The 17,757-nt window shown below is 39.8% G+C and overlaps 1 protein-coding gene across 8 annotated transcripts in view; it reads right to left on the bottom strand.

Moving 5' to 3' along the window:
* The window catches only part of KLHL32 (kelch like family member 32), a gene marked incomplete at both ends in the record, with an annotated part of 159,244 nt that overhangs the window by 53,839 nt on the left and 87,648 nt on the right, over nt 1-17,757 (bottom strand). For 6 of the 8 annotated variants that reach the window (XM_080700372.1, XM_080700377.1, XM_080700373.1 and 3 more), the window contains one exon: nt 1,903-2,118. The exons of the other annotated variants lie outside the window; for them this stretch is intronic. In XM_080700372.1, the coding sequence (XP_080556498.1) occupies nt 1,903-2,118 (216 nt within the window). The remainder of the gene's footprint in view (nt 1-1,902; nt 2,119-17,757) is intronic. 8 annotated transcript variants of the gene reach the window in all.

Here is a 17,757-nt window from a genome sequence, read left to right as displayed (position 1 = left end):
GCAGTGCCTTCCGCAGCGCCACAATAAGAGACGGACACCACAAAGATGGCTGGCCTCAGATCACAATTCAGTTAGGAGAGATTAAATGAGGAACTCATCCCAAGTTTTTATTTCCCCCTTGGGAAGTGAAGAAATTCTGGCTATTTCCCACTTTGATGGACCAAAGTAAATTCAGATGATTTATGTCCCAGGGGAGAGTTGCAGAACATTGAAGCCTCTACCAAAATCACATCCTTACCAACATTTTTCCCCAGAAATATTCATGAGACAGAAAAAGTTTGATTCTTTCTTTAAATCAAGAGAGTGTAGAATGGTGAGATGGCTCTGATCTTGAGCCAGGCACTAAGGCCTTCTGTTATCCATCTGGAAAGTGGGCAGTGGGTGTGGTGATGGCCATTCTTAGGCCTATTATGATGTTGAGCAACTAAAGTCACAGTCAGCCTGGGACCCAGGAACTGTAAGTGTGTGTGTGTGTGTGTGTGTGTGTGTGTGTGTGTGTGTGTGTGTGTGTGTGTTGGTACCTAGGGGGGGTGTTCTACCTCTAAGCTATGTCCTGTTTTATTTTTTACTTTGGAACAGATTCTCACTAAGTTGCTGCGGGTATTGCTACATTGCTGAGGCAAGCCTCAAACCTGTGATTCTCCTGTCTCAGCCTCCCAAGTACTGGGATTACAGGAGCACACCACTATATCCAGTGCATTGCATTTCTTGTTAGTTTCAATGATGAAAAGGGAAAATGCTCATTAAAGGAATGCAAAGGAAGGGAAAAATATTCATTGGTAGAGTCAGATGCTGGATGATTAACAGCTACATGTGACTGAATTAAAATACTCATTTTGAATATATTTGATAAGATATCAGAAATTTACTGTTTCATCTGCCAAGAAAGCACTTCAAATATCCCTCGGTGTTCTGCACATAGCTTCTTTCCGGATGGATGGTCATGACATCGTGACGGAAGGCTCCCTAGTAGCCAGTGCTACAAGACTGAGATGGAAGGTATCAGAGGAGGGGACATGGCTGGCTATTTCTTATAGACACCAGGGAGATTATTCAAGAATAGTCACTGGCAATCATAAGATGAGGATTTAAATTGAATAATCGGCTTCAAAATAGAAAACATCCCCAACCCAAAGACAAAGTAGTGACACCGTGTGAAAATAATGTTAATGCAGGCAAAAAGGCAGGGCCCGGGACGGAAACAAAAAAAGGCCAGGAGCCGGGAGGCGATGAGCCCCACTGCAGTGCAGGAGGAGCTGCATTTCATATGAGGTCCGAAAGCTGCTCTCGATGCTCGATGGCAATAAAGAAGCATTTCTGAATTATTTACAGGAAAACTCAGAATCCATGCCAGTTGCACTGGTCTTGAATATGCATGCGTAGCACTTTACAATCCATTCTTTTCGTGTTCAGTTTAAGAAACGTGCTTATTTTCAGAGAGAAAATGTCCTTTGGCTTTTTCTGATGTGGCCAGGCTAGAGTGGCTGGCGGCCTCTGAGGCTCTGAGGACTCTCACCTGCAGGGCCCTGAGCTCAGCTGCATCATTGGCTAAGGTCTGCGAGCCTCAGAGCTGGTCTTCTCCAACTACTGGCTCAACAGGAAACAGGGTTTCGAAGCCCTCAACTCCATTGAGGATAAAACCGGATAAAATAACAGTTGTTATTCCCCAATCCTTTACCTCTCTCCCCTCTTTCTCCATCTTCTTTTGGTACTGGGAATTGATCCCATGGGAGTTCTACCTCTGAGGAACACTCCTACCCACTTTTATTTTTTATTTTGAAACACATCACGGACTGACCTCTAACCTGCGATGCTCCTGTCTCAGTTGCAAACACCCCCAGTGCTTTACCCTCTAATCACATCACCCCTACTCCACACCAGCGGGGGATCCAGCACCCTTACCTGCCAGATCTGCTCCTCGCTCAGGGAGGTGAGGCGGTCGCTCTTCAGGACCTCCTGAAGCAGGCAGTAAGGGAGTGTTAGAACATCTTCTGGGCGGCTCTTCAGGAGTTCAGAGAGGTGTTTCACTAAGAAATCGACCACTGCTTTCTCCAACAAAGTGAGGTTAAAGAGGTCAGCAAGTCTGTACAGATCCAAGTAATTAAAGCTATTTAATTCCTGGGTGCAAAAAAAAAAAAAAAAAAAAAAAAAAAAGAGAGATCTCTTAGAAATCTAGTCAAGAAGGGGGGCAAGCAAGAAATTCAGATGAACTCATTAAGGCTTCTGTAACAGAGGCGGGAGAATGGAACTGTTAATATTAAACAAACAACAACGATATTATCTCAAAACATTTTTTAGGCACAGAACTGCTACTCTAAAATTCATAATTTTCCTCACTTTTCCATCTTGAAACTTGTATACTTCAAGACATCTTAAAAATGTACTTACTGCCGGACGTGGTGGCACATGCTTGTAATCCTAACATTTGGGAGGCTGAGACAGGAGGATCACGGTTCACGGACAGCCTCCGCTATTTAGTGAGGTCCTTTGCAACTCAGCTCAGTGAGACCCTGTTTCAAAATACAGAATAAAAAAAAATAGGCCTGAGAGTATAGCTCTCAGGTTGAATGCCCCTGGGTTCCACCCTCAGTATGGTAAAAAACAAAATGCATTTAAAGGGCTTCTTGGTTTTACAAACTGAAATGTTACTTTGCAACTTTTTGGAAAATGTTCATTCTATATCTCAGTATGATTTATAATTACAATGTACCAATAAAATATTTTTAAAAAACTTTAAAAAATACCTCAATAATCTAATTTTAAAATGACCAAAAAATAGACACTTCTCAAAAGAAGAAATAAAAATAACAAACTAATTAATAATAATAATAATAAAATATCATTAGCCACCAGGGAAATGCCAATCAAAATGTGAGCTATAATATTACCCTAGTTAAAATGGCTACTATCAAACTCCACCACCAACAATAACAGCAATGTTGATGAGGATGTGGACAAAAGGAACCCCTTGCACATAAGTGGTGGGAATATAATGTTTTAGAGAATAAAATGGTTTAGAGAATAATATGGTTTAGAGAATAACATGGTTTAGAGAATAATATGGAAGTTCCTAAAAAAAAAAACTAAAAATGGGATCTACTGTGTGATCCAGTTATTCCTACCACTCATAATCTATCCAAAGAAAATGAAATCAGCATACACAAGGGACACCGGCCTGCCCGCGATTATTGCAACACTCCTGGATGCATGAATGAATAAAGTAAAAGTGGAACATGCACGCAATGTAACTTTATTCACTCATAAAGAAGACTGAAATCCTATCATTTGCAGCAAAATGGATGGAACTGGGGACATCATGCTAAGTAAAACGGACCTAGCACGGGCAAGTCCCGCATGTTATTTCACGTACGTAAAGTCAAACAAATGTTGAGCTGGATGGGGAGTGATCAGAGAAGGCTGGAAAACATGGAGGGGAGGCTGTGTTGAACTCAGTCGGTGCACACTCGATGCCTGTGCTGAAATGTCACAAGGAAGTCCATTAATATGTACAAACAATATATGTTAGAAAAAATTAAATTAAAAAAGTATTAGAAAGAAAGTACCAAATAAGTGGATAAAAGTAAAACAAGAAGAAAAGAAAATGTTTTCCCAATGAAGAAAATTGAGTTTTCTACTCTTTCCATATTCTACAGTTCTATTTTTCTACTAAAGGTAACTTTATAATAAGGGCAGGCACACTGGGATTCATGATTAAATACAAACTATATGAATATAGACAGACTCTGCTGTTTTTCTAAAACTTTAAGCTAAGTAGACTTAATGAAATTAAGACGTAGATTTTTTCCATGCAAAGTTTCAGGAAGTGAGAAAATTTCATAGAAAAGATTCCTGTCCCAAATGCCTCTATATGGAACCCATCCAGGGTGGATGATTCAGAACTTTTGTGTTTTGTCTTTTTGCTGGCACAAAACATTCAGACCACCAATATCACTCTCTCGTACCTTTCCCAACAGTTTCTGCCATAATGATTCAACTCTAGAGGATTGTATCTTTCTCTTAAGCTCTTAGACTCATGGCTAGAACCTGTGTCCCTGTAATCCACAAGAATCAGAGTGGCATACACATCAGTTGACAGAAAACTTGCCTGTTGTTAAGTGGAACGAGAATGGGTTATGTTCTAGTTTCCCCCCACCCCTTACAATTACTAATATGTGAGAAATATTTTCCAACAATAAAAATGCAGGATGTCATGATATTATGATAGTTATTTTACTTTATTGGCCCATTTAAGTAATTTCCATCTATTTTCCTCTCTCTAATTATCTAAAGCATTAAGAACTCTTTGTAAAACACCGTTATTCTTTTTTTTTTTTTCTTTTTTTTTTTGGTCGTGGTACTGGGGGTGGAACCCAGAGGCTTTCTACCTTTGGGCTACTCTCCCAGACCTATTTGATACTTTATTTGGAAATAGGGTCTCACTAAGTTGCTGAGAGCCTCACTAAGTAGCTGAGGCTGGCTTCGAACTTGTGCGATCCTCCTGTCTCAGCCTCCCAAGCACAGGGATTACAAGCGTGTGCCACCATGTCCAGCTCACCTTTATTCTATTTTAATATACTCGCTTTTATAATATTTGAGAATTTAAATGAATATATTCTAAATATGTGGTCATCTATATGGCAGCCACTAGCCATAGATTCCCAAAGTGGACGAGCCCCCCCCATCTCCCCAGGTATGCTGGAAAGAAATATAGATATATAAAAGAACACAAATTTGTCAATTAAATTTTCTATTTACTCATTTAAAGAAGGTAGATTTCCAGGAGGTCACTAAGTAATTTTTTTTAAAATTACTTAGTAAAAATTAGTAAAAATTTAGTAAAAATTAGTAAAAATAAATTTGGAAATCTTGATTAACCAGACACATGTGCTCTCATTCATTTGAAATGAGACTAGTTGAAACTGAAATGTGTTGAAGTATAAGTAAGAAAAATAAAATAAAAAGCATCTCAGTATTTTTTATATTGATCATATATTTAAATCCTATTCTTTTGGTTATATTAGCTAATGTGTGTGTGTGGGGGGGTACTGGTGATTAATCCAGGATCATTCTACCTCTGAGATATACTGCCATCCCTTCTTATTTTTTGCTTTGAAACAGGGTCCTGCTAGGTGGCTAAGAAGCCTGCTAAGTTGCTGAGGCTGATCTCAAACCTGTGATTGTCCTGTGTCAGCCTCACAAGTACTGGGATCAAAAGCATGTGCCACCATGCCTGGCAAAAAAAATTATTATAAATAAATTCATTTATTTATTTTTACTTTTTAAAGTGCAGCTACCAGAAAATTTCAAATTACATGTGTGGCTCCCATTATATTCCTATTCGACAGTGCGGGCTATTCCAACTATAATATATATTAAAAAATTGTAAAAACAACTCTCAGGGTACCAACAGCAACATCACTAGAAATACCTAATTAAAATTTTTCTACCTTATATTCTGTATCTTTTGTCAGAATATGACACTTTAATCATATTCCTAACAGGAGCCAAGCTAGACAACTTCAGAAATCAGCCATAAAATTCTAGCTCTTAAACAGCTCTATTTGCCAACATGCTTGAAATAAAATAAATGCTTATCTTTACAATGAAGTTTATCACAGATGGCCACTAAAATCCTTCACAACTCTAATATCTAAAGGCCCACTTATAGATGCTCTGTCAGAGTAACATGGTTTCTCATTTGGCAGATTTTGTCAAAAAATACCAAAGTTGACTAATTTTTCAAGTAATGTCTAAATTTGTTCTCCAAATCTCAGTTCTTAGGATTTGGGATCCTTGCACAGGGTGCTTACACTTGGAACTTCAGGGCCATCTCCCGGGAATGAGGAAGTTATTTCTGGCGAGTACTTGTATCAAGCAAATTTAACTGCTTCGGGGCCCTGGATACCATTTTGACACCCTAGTAAATCACTCACAGGTCCTCTAGAAGCCTGATGGGGAGTTGGTGCCTTTCCTGTATTGCAGTGGCATAGTCAGGGGATGCTCTGGGTCCTGATGCTGTGCCTAGAGGCAGGGCACACAGAGATGAGCCTGGGCAGAGTGAAACAACCAAGCTTTGCAAAGCAAAAGGTGATGGGCACAGAGCTAGGGGAAAGTTTTTTCCCCCCCATAATGTTCTTCTGCCAAAGGGTGTGTATGAGTTTGGACTAGATTATATAGTGGCAATAAAATATTCTTTATTAAGCATTGTTACATCTTTATACAGAGATATTGGGTCACTTTCAATCAAAAGCCTACAAGTGTGTGTGTGTGTGTGTGTGTGTGTGTGTGTGTGTGTGTGTGTGTGATATTGAGGATTGAAATCAGGGGCATTATACCTCTGAGCTACACAACCAGTCCTATTTTTATGTTTTATTTATTTATTTTATTATTATTATATTTTGCGGTACTGGGGATGGAACCCAAGGACATTGTACTTCTGTGCTACATTTTTAGTCTTTTTAGTCTTTAAGCTCTATTTTTTAGTCTTTTTATTTTTTTGAAACAGGGTCTCACTGAGTTGCAAAGGGCCTTGCTAAGTAGCTGAGGCTGTCGGCAAACCACTGTCCTCTGGTCTCAGCCTCCCGAATGCTGGGATGACAAGCAAGAGTCACCACGCCCGGCTTTTTGTTTTATTTTGAAACAGGGTCTCACTAAGTTGCAGAGGGGCTCATGATACTGCGAGACTGGCCACAAACCTGTGAGCCTCCCAAGTACTGGAATTATAAGTGTGTGCCACCACATCTGGCTAGAAGCCTACGATTTTAAAGCAGCCCACTTCAAAACTATAGAGAAGCAGAAATTAGTTTAATGGGGGAATTAAAAGATTGTGCTTCTTTTCTGCTGTGTTTCTTTGGAAGATTATTCTTTAACACCTTCTTCCACAGTCTGGAAATATTTTAATTTCCTAAGGGCATTATTTTATAGCCCCCTCCCCCAGTCCAATCTAACAAAGTATTTCCAATTTATTAGTAAAGAACTGAGAAGCTATGGACACATGCCCATGGCTCAGTAACAGCAGAGGGAAGGGGACTGACAGGTCTTTGTGTATGAGAAAAACATTAGTGATAAGGAGGCTCCCAACACTACCTTTTCATTCTTCCTTTCTTATCCTTATAAAAAAGATACCCTCAAATCTCTAGTGCTTTCTGAATATTTCAGGTTTTCTTTTCTTTTCTTTTTTGCGGGTCTGGGGATGGAACCCAGGGGCACTTGACCTCCGAGCTATACTCCCTCCCCTATTTTGAACAGGGTCTCACTAAGTTGCGGAGGGCTTCACTGAGTAGCTGAGGCTGTCGGCGAACTGCGATCCTCCGGTCTCAGCCTCCCGAATGCTGGGATTACAAGCGTGTGCCACCACGCCCGGCTTCAGATTTTCGTTCATCTTGCCAAGCATAGCGTGTACCTCAGTGGTTAGACTGTGTAAAGGGGGGAGGTGAGGGAAGAAGAGAACCTGCTTTCTCTGAGGCCATGATGCCACAGCATACATCTCTCCTACTGAGGCAGAAGGGTTCTTTGAGCTTTAAGCAAAATCACTTCTTCTTGTCTTTGTGGCTAAGATCATATGTAAGCAAAATAAGCACCAATAGTTCTGCTTTTAAGGATTTCCATTAATGTGATGAAGAAAATTAGGAAGCAAAAGCAAAATTATATTAAATGTCCATCTATAGTGCATGGAAGGAGAAAGGTGTAATCACTGGTGTTTAAAAATGAGTGTCATTACATTTCTGGTTATAAAGAGTAATAAATGCTCTTTTCATAAAATTCAGGATTATAAAGTTTGAAAACAAAAAACATTCAAAATTTCACCACGCAGAGATAATGACTATTAATGGTATTATATATCTATGTCTAGATTTTTTTTTTAAGGAAGTCTTTCAGATGTCAAAGAAAAAGAATAATTGTGCCCAAGGCAGAACAAATCAGCAGCCACCATAGACACCCAGAAGCAAGCCAGGCTGGCAGGAAGGAGTTAGGCCCATCGGGTGAGGTAGGTCTGCCTCACACATTTACTCTTGACCAAAGCCTCAGGCCAACCTCTGGACTTCCGTTTATAAAATGGAAAAAGCAACCAACTCACAGAGTTTTCACAGAGACATCACGACATTCATAACAGCTCGGCAGGTGGAAAGTATACAGCCGTTTTGGGGATGAGGAAAAGAATAAAAGTCTATTTGCGTCCTGTTGGTCATCTGGTATACACAAGCCATCATTCATCACTGATGCAGGGAGGTCAGCATAAACAATGCAGCCTCCCTAGATATGCAAGTCTTGAGCAAGGTGCTCCACTAACTCAAGGCAAACAGAGATGACCACAGTGAAAACCACAGAGCTGAGTTATAAACTAATTGCTTCCTAGTGCTTTCCACATCCAGATTACTAACCCAATCCTTTTGCTTAAGATCTAAATTCATTTTCCTGCCTGTAAGAGGACATCTTCTCTTGGATAGCTCCATTGAGCTCAGAATGTTCAAGCCAAACCTATTTTTTGTTTTTTGTGAACCTGAATCTTCTCCTGTATCCTCTCTCTTGGAGAAGGGCCACATCTAGCCTCCCACATTAAGAATCCCAAAACAGGTCTAGACTCCTCATTTCCACCGGTTCAGTCACCCAGTCCTATCTGTTCCTCCTTGCTAGCATTTCTTTTCTGTCCCTCATCATCTCTTGCCTGGACATCCTACAACATTGTCACAAATTGCTATTCCTGCCTTCAGTACCAATCTCTGAATTCTCTCTTCAACAAGAACCTGACCATATTGATTATTTCTTTAAAACTCAAAAAAATAGGTTCCCAACTGCATGCAGAAAGTCCCAACTCAGTGGCACTGCATCGTAGTTTTCCTTGACCAGGATTCTGCTGATCTTTGATCCCACAGGGCAGCAGCTCCCTGGTTCAGCTCCTGCTGGCAAAACCACACACATTCATATCAGCAAGGACCGGAGCAGACCCCGGCAATATATGGCAAGCAAAAATAGGCAGATCCAAGCCTTATGCAGGGTATAGTCCTCTGGAAGAGGGATCCATAAATAAAAAAATAATTAAAAATAAGTGGAAATTTAGCTGGGCGTGGTGGCACACGTTTGTAATGCCAGCGCTTGGGAGGCTGAGACAAGAGTATTGCACAGGTTTGAAGCCAACCTCAGCTACTTAGTGAGGCTCTCAGCAACTTAGTGAGACTCTGTTTCCAAATAAAGTATAAAAAATAGGTCTGGGAGTATAGCCCGGAGGTAGAAAAGGCCCTGGGTTCCACCCCCAGTACCACACGCACACACACACACACACACACACACACACACACACACACACATACACACTCAAATAAGTGGGAAGTTATATCTGAGGTAGAGGTTACAACGGGCAGAATATAAGGCTCTATGTGCCCACGATAGGGCATTTGACCTGGAGTGACAAGTTAGTAAAGGCTCCCCTAAAAAGCCACATAGGAGCTGACAGCTGAAGGAAGAGCAGACCTTAACTTGGTAAGGGCGAAGCAAAGATGTTTATTGGCTATATTTTCTTACTTCTGTATGTTATAGTTAGATATAGAATGTCCTCTAAAGAGCTCATTGATTAATATTCAGGGTTGATATAGTTATAAGAGTTTAAGTCTCATAAGTGGATAAGTCCATCTTAATGGATTTATCTGGGTAGAATCCTAGGGCAGTGGAGTGTAGCTAGAGAAGGTAAGTCTCTGGGGTTGGTGCTTAGGGACTGTGCTTTTGCCTCTGAATCCCTGAGCTTGCTGGTTCTCTCTTGCTGTGAGAAGCAGAGCCCGTGCTCTCTCTCTCTCTCTCTGCTTCCTGCCACCCTGGCCTGAACTCTAGCTCCGCACCCTACCTCACATGAACGAACTCCACGATCTCCATAAACAATGTGAGCAAATAAATCTTCCTTCCTCTAAGTGCATGGTCAGGTTTACAGGGGCACAGCAGTGAGAATTTTGACAGAGACACTGCATTCTTGAAGCTCTGGAATCTGGGGTCTTTCTTACTGGAAAAGACTCCTCCTAGGGACAGCCATTTCTTGAAAATAGCAAATGGCTTTCATATGCAAACCAACCAATCCAGAACCCATACTCTGAACCACTTCCTCTGTCAGACTCCTACACTCCAGGAGGCAGTATTTCTCTGTCCTAATCATTCCCAGATGATGTCAATACCAGACATCTGGAGACAGCCCCCTATACCATAGAGGCCACGAACACTGTTCAAACACTGTTCAGAAGCCTGCTTACCCCTCCTGGCCCCTTCCTTTCTGCAGAAACCACAATAAAGCCTTTAGCTTACTTTTCTTTACTCCATCTGCCTCCTGACCAACGCTGGGACTTCACCATGTGGTCCTGCATGGCACAGCTAGTCTCGTCCTCTTGAGAACTGTGAGGAACAAATTGTCTTTACAATAGCAATTGTCTCCTGATCTGTTGACCTCAGCATAACTGAGTAATAATGCAAATCTACATTTTAAAACAAGATGGTGGTGAGACTGCAAGGAAAATCTCCCAAACAGGGTGAGCAGCACATGCAAAGTTCCCAGGGATAAGTCCTGTTTCCATGGTTCTGTGAGATCCTTCTGTCTAGCACACAGCCTTCCTCTCCATGTCACCTTGGATCTCCTACCACTCCACTTTGAGTTTAGCATTCCTCACCACCTGCCGTTATCTTCTGTATTTATTTGTGAACTTGTTTCATGTATTTGTCTCCTCCCTCTAGCCCCTAATAAATAAATTATTTAGGGAGAAGGACCTATCTGCTTTGCTCAGTGCTGTATGCCAAGTGCCTACAACGGTGCTGGGTACACAGAAGAGGCTGATGCCTCACTGACTGAACCAGTGAACCCACTTCACCTTCTCCCCTTTGCTGATCCAGGTCCAATGACCACATCTCCGTGTTGCTTCTAGCCCGCCCTCTGTGGATTTCTAGCACATTGCTTGAAGTGCCTTTTGCTTACAGATCTGTTTTGTCTATCTAATCTAAACTCCTAGGTAGCAAAGACTTTCACTCTTTATGCATCCCTGGTGTCCAGAAGGGAACAGATGCTCAATACATGTGGGTTTAATGAAAGAGTGTTTATGAGTTTTTTTGTCTACTTAAAATCAAGCAAAAACAGAATCCCCCATATCTTGCTAGCGTATCTATCCAGTTCTCAACCTCATTCAAATCGGACCATATTTCATATTCCACTGCCCTCCACCCGTCTTTTTTTTTTTCTTCTTCTTTTTTAATCAGGGCTGCCTATACATACACACAAATGTAGAGCCAGTGATCATTCAGTTTTCCAAGTGAAAAAATTGGTAATAATGACTACAGTTTAAAGTGTTAATGAACAAATGCAATATAACCATTCTTCTGTGAGAAAAAATTTCAGTCCTCCTCAAATTTCTTTTTCAGTCCAAGAGAATTATTTCCTCTATCAATTTTCTGCTCAGCTCAAAGTATCTTGATACCTTTTCAAATGATATTTGTCCTGATTATGAGATTGTCTCTTTTTTATATTCTATGACTTTAAAAATCTAAGTACACAGGTCAAGGCAGTGGCTTTGAATGGAAATTACAGCTCAGCAACAAGAAACTCTCTTGAGTAAAAGAAAATCTTTCTCTTTTGTTTCTCAAAAGGTTTCGTCTCTCTTATGCCATTTCCCACTTCAAATTTAGTTTCTGTTCAGAATTATGGTGCATATATTGCTGTTCTTTGGTGAATATTTTAAAGTAATATTTATTTTCCTTTGGTTTAGGGCTATTTGGTTTCTTCTCTACCTTGTATTTATTTCTTATAGTGTGAATCACAAGTTAAATAACAGAGGAGCCATAAATATGTTCCCAAAATCATATTAGCTATAGAATAAACATCAGTTTTTCAAGTCTAATACTTTTTAAACCTCACATACTCTCCAAATTCAGTGTTTTTGTATGACATATTCACCTAATTAAATCCTTAAAAGGATTATTTCCAAAATTAACTAGTGAATATATTAAGAAAAAAAGCACAAGAAAGGCAAATGCTTATTCTGGGTTATATTTTCATGCAATTACATAATTACATTTTTGAGGCAAATTTTCAGGTGGTTGAGACATGAATGGGAGGAGGAGGGAGGGGCAGTTTGAGGGTGACTATGGCTCTTCCGTCACTTGTCTCAAACCAGGGAAAGGCACCAAGAGAAAGGACAGGTCTTGGCCTCTCTGATGTACCCTCTTGGGTCACATGGATAACAAAGTGACTGCCCATTAGTTATGAGGTGTCTCTCAATAACTCAGTTAAGCAAGTACTAGTGATTTTAAATGACCAAATTTCATACAATAACTTTGTTTTATAATTTAGAGCAGCTTTAAGCCTCTTGCCACTCAGACTCACTTGCATCTTAGTGTGCCTTCCTGGACAGTATAAAACACGCGGCCTTCTAGCTAGGGTCTGCACATGTACCGCACAGGCCCCACAGCCTGGCTCGTGTATGCCGTAGCCAAAGATGTGCCCTGGGTGCCAAAGGATAGGCAAGATGAGAGCCAGTGACTGGTATTTCTAAAACGTTGTCGATCTTCGTTTCAGCTACACTACAGCAACTTGGTCTGTCCGTAGCTCCTTGTCCACCCTGCACTGCAGTCTAATCATGCCTCAGCACAGGAATTACACAGAACACAGGAAATATATGTCATTGTGTGATTGCATCTACTGTAGTCTCTCCCAATATCTGCCCCACAGCATATGGCCTCAATTCTAGGATTTCCTGTTATACTGACAAGATTCAGAAACCCGATGGAGATACTTTGACTTAATAGTAAGGGTACCTGTGTAAAACGCGGCCTTAATAACAGCTATTTCTCATGTTGCCTCATCTAGTTCTGAGACTGTCACTGACTTGTGAAGGAAAAATAAGCACCAACGACCTGTATTATCAGTGTGGAAAACTACGGCTTGGGTGAAGGTGATATTAAACTTCTCTCAAGGTTAAAAATAAAGTAATACTGTTTTGATTTCTTGAGTTTTCAGCCTCTAAGATGGCCAGGTTAAATATCATTCCAGAGTTTTTCTGGGTAATAACACTCAACAGATGTGACTATTTAACTACGCACTGTGTTTTGCTGATATAATTATGACATTCCATTTCCAATTATTTATGCCCTTCACTTAGACATCCCTCCTTGGGAATGCCACTCCAATTACCACATTTTACTATAAACCTGGGTGTGGTGGTGCACGCTTGTAATCCCAGTACTTGGAAGGCTGAGACAAGAGGATCACAGGTTCATGGCCAACCTCAGCTACTCAGGCCCTCTGCAACTTAGTGGAACCCTATTTCAAAATAAAGAATAAAAAATAAGATTGAGGCTATAACTCGAAAGTAGAATGCCCCTAAGTTCAATGCCCAGTATCTCAAAAAATTTTTGTTTTTACTATAGATAAAGATGGCCAGAAGGTATATTAATTTCTATGTCCATCATGGGATATCAGACATGAACCCAGGTATCATGGCACAAGCTTGTAATCCCAGTGCAGGTATGACATAGGAAAATCACAGGTTTAAGGACAATCTCTGAACCTAGTGAGACTCAGCACAAAGTGACATCCTGTTTCAAAACAAAAAATTAAAATATAGAGAGAACCCAGGGTGTGTGGCAGAATGCTCCTGGGTTCACTCCTCGATATATTTATTATTATGTATCATGTATCATACATAAAACTTGAAGCTATAACAGCATGCCAACATTTAATCACGCTTTGAGGACTCCTCTAAAAGAAAGGTCACCCTTGCCATGAAATAAAGGAATTTTTTTAAAACCACTCCAAGAACTACTTCTAATAGTTTGATAAATCCACTCTGCATATAAAGTAGAGTGGTTTGATTTTTACTGATCTTTACGGAAAATGAGATTAAAACATTGTATCACCCGATCATTGATTCGTACCAGGTAACAAGTCAGATTTGAAAAGTAGCTGGGTAGCCGGGCGCGGTGGCGCGCGCTTGTGATCCCCACGCTTGGGAGGCGGAGACAGGAGGATCACGCAGGTTCCTAGCCAGCCGTGCTGGTTTAAGAGACCCTGTTTCAAAAAATATAAAATAGGTCTGGGAGTGTAGCCCGGAGGTAGAAGGGCTTCCAGGAACCCCAGTAACACACACAAAAAAAAAGGAAAAAAAAAAAGAAAAGTAACTGGGTACTTTGTTACTCACTGAACTCTAATGTCTCCTCCCTCAACTCTACCACATACCAAATAACATCACAAGCTATTTATACATACAGATGATCTTCTAACATTAAAAGTGTTCCTAAATAAATTACTGATGTTCCCTAAGCAATGACGAGGTTTCTCCTGATAAACCCATCAGAAATTGAAAAGTATTAGAAGTTGAAAATGCATTTATACACCTGATCTACCAAGCCTCGTTGCTCAGCACTCTGTACAGTACTGGCTGCTTATCCTAACTGTGTGATGGCTGCCTGGAAGCTCACTCACTAAAGTATTGTGTTGCATATTGCTAGCCTGGGAAAAAGGTCAGGTTTCTACTGGATAAGTATCACTTTTTCACCATTGTAAAGTAAAAAAAAAAAAAAAAACAAGCAACAGAAAACAGTAAGTCAAGCTTTTGTAAGTCAGAAACTATCAGTAGTAAAAAGTAGAGTTTGAAAGAATCACTTCCACTGATGTTATGCACGTATGTGAAAATACCAATGGCAACCTCGATATTCTGTATGGGGGAGGGGTCAGGGGAAAGCTCACCCAGTGCTGTGTGCGTGTACGTCACTATCACTGTGAACTACATTATGATGTGAAACTACAATGCACCAATAAAAGTGTGAAAAAAGTAGGGTTTTTAGGTTTAGAGACTTTTGAACTCTGCAAAACACAAGTCACGATTCCCTTCTCATGGATTGCAATTGAAAGATATTTGTTGGGTTATAAATTTAAGAAGCAACAAGTCATGAGGCACATCCATCACTTCACGTGGAAAGAGGAGACAATGGCTTGGTTATAGGTATGACCTCACAAGTGGGCAAAATGAATAGTCCACTGAGAAAAAAGGCTCTCCAGATCTGAGCTTAAGAAATTATCTTATGCTGCTATCTAGGTACCAGGTTGTTTTACATGTAAGTGGTGAATATGCAGGAATGCCCACTGTGGTGCCAGATCCATGATAACAGGCTTCCGTAGTGAATCATGGGTCTTCTGACTCCCCATAGAAGATTTCCCCCCTATTCCCAGATATTGAGTAATAACCTTGTTTTCTTTATTTAGTGATGATCAGAAAAAAAATCTCATGTCCGTTCTGTTTGCCAAAAATAGTAAGATATTTTTAAATGAAAATTAATTGTCTCGGGCTTTTCCTTTAGACCACAAAGAGAACTTTGAGAGTCCATTGTTCCTAAGGGTTATTAACCGTAAAGCATATAAAGCTGCTGTTTGATGCAATGAATTAAAAGGCTTGTAAGAAGGGAGAAGTGTTATACAAATACTTTTCTTCTGGGGGCGCCCAGATTAGATTCCATTTCCTTGGAAAGGCAGAGGGTTCCAACTTACAGAGCTCTTTCCTCTCCTTACTTTTCAGCAGCACTAGGGGCTTGTCACATCTGCTTGACCCTCCTGTCCGTAGCTATGCATAGAGGCACAGGCAGCATCTTTACTTTCTTAAATGGTCCTTTCCGTTTGGTGGCGCTAGGGATTGAACTCAGAGAAATTCCATCTCCCAGCTACACTCCCAGACCTTTAAAAAAATTTTTTTATCTTGAAACAGGGTATTGCTAGTTTTCTTAGAGTCTCACTAAATTGCTGAGTCTGGTCTTGAACCTGCAATCCTCCTGTCTCAACTCCCCAAGAACAAGGTTTACAGGTGTGTGCCACCAAGCCTGGTTACTTGATGAGGTCTTATTGATACATGGCAAGAAGTCAAGAAAATAGATCACACTTTAAAAAAATTCAACTTTTTCTCTTATTTCTAAGTAGAGTAAGATAGATTCTCTAGCTCCTCTAAATATTGAAATATTTTAAGTAGTTGAAACATAAATAAATATTAAACATTAAGTTTATTAAATATATTCAAACAGTTAGGTACATGCCTGGAATGTTAATAGTCCTAGACACACACACACACACACACACACACACACACACACACACCACACAAAGTGTTGCTGCATCTGTGAGATCTGTGAGAAGAATTTTCAAAGTGTATGTAGCCAGGCATGGTGGTGTGTGCTTGTAATCCAGTACTTGGACAGCTGAGACAGTAGGATCACAAGTTCAAGATCAGCTTCAGCAACTTAGTGAGGCCCTCACAACTTAGTGTGGCTCTGTTTCAAAATAAAAATAATAAATAGGTCTGGAGGTATAGTTCAGGGTTACAATGTGCCTAGGCTCAATTCTCAGTAACACATACACACATACACACAAGCACATATAAAGTGTCTCCCATGTTCAACATACAACTGCTGTGATGACTGTTACTCCCTTTAAAAATGCTGCAAACATTGAGTAAACTAGAGCTTTGCCTTTATTCCCTGCTTGGTAAAGGGAAGAAAACACTGATTATCTAACACAGACCTAATTTTTCTACAAGGATCAACAAAAATCATTGTTGTTATGTAAAATCATTCGTTTCTTTTATACCTAAAAAATGTTTTCTCAGAAATAAGAAAACAGAACAGATTGAATCATTATATTGGACCACAAGGAAGTTTTACTATAATACACTCTGGTTTCTGAGCTTCATATTACTCATAGCAGAAAAAGCACTCAGGGAAATCTAAAGATGGGGGAGCTGCATTTCTTTATGACCTTATTTGAAAGATAAACTCCTTGGGGAAATACAATTTATTCAGATTATCAAGACCCTGCTGTGCAAATCTACAGTCTGGGAGCACACTATGGAGATCAAAAAATATTTACTTTATTCTGTTGGGTATAAAAGCTTTTAATGAATGCATAATTAAGACAAAAAAAGTGTATACAGCTTTAGAAATTTCACTGCTGAGCCAAGCCATTAATATCCAAGGCACCATACCCAGTTGTGATTCCACCTGTTTCCTATTTGGATTACAACCTATTTATAAATCAAGGTATTACATGACTACCCAAGCTGGTGCCGCAGAAAAGGCCTATACTCCCAGATTTGAGGTAACAGCATAAAGGGCACTGGGTGGATGTGTTGTGGGGGCTGACTCTTTGGTACATGTGGAAAGGAACCAACAAATAAACAAAACCCAAACCTTTTAATAGCCTTGGGATGACTCACAGGGGAAAAGTATTATGTCTATCATGTAGGTACCAGGCTTGTGAGTTCCATCAATACTATCTTAGAGTCAATAGGATAACGCCTAATTTTTATGGAAGAAAAAATGAACAATTCATTGATAATGAAGGAAAGATCATTTGTGATATGATAAAATAATGTAAATCAAGATATTTCATATGTATAAATATATGGATAGGTATATTTTCATAAAGCATGTAAATATGTCTGGACAACTACAAGTAACTACATCCATGTTTAACATAAATATGCATATAATAGAACCCGATTAAATGAAAACAAAATATTAGCAACAATTCAACAAATGCAAGAAAAATCCCAGCATTCTCTAATTCTCAGAGATTTGGAAGGCCTATTTAAATATATTTGTGCTGTATAACAGAGGAATTCCACAATTAGGTTACTGGTACATTTTCATAATCAATTGTATGCATAATATCCAAGGCTCATGAATAATTTTATATTGTTCCTGGGGAAGGTTTCTAGTAAGCTTAAAGTCTAGTAGGAAGCAAGCACATAAACA

Source organism: Muscardinus avellanarius (genome assembly GCF_963383645.1).
Source record: "Muscardinus avellanarius genome assembly, chromosome: 8".
NCBI lineage: Eukaryota > Metazoa > Chordata > Mammalia > Rodentia > Gliridae > Muscardinus > Muscardinus avellanarius.
Note: the sequence above shows the minus strand (reverse complement) of the source record. Positions and strands in the feature narration are given on the sequence as shown.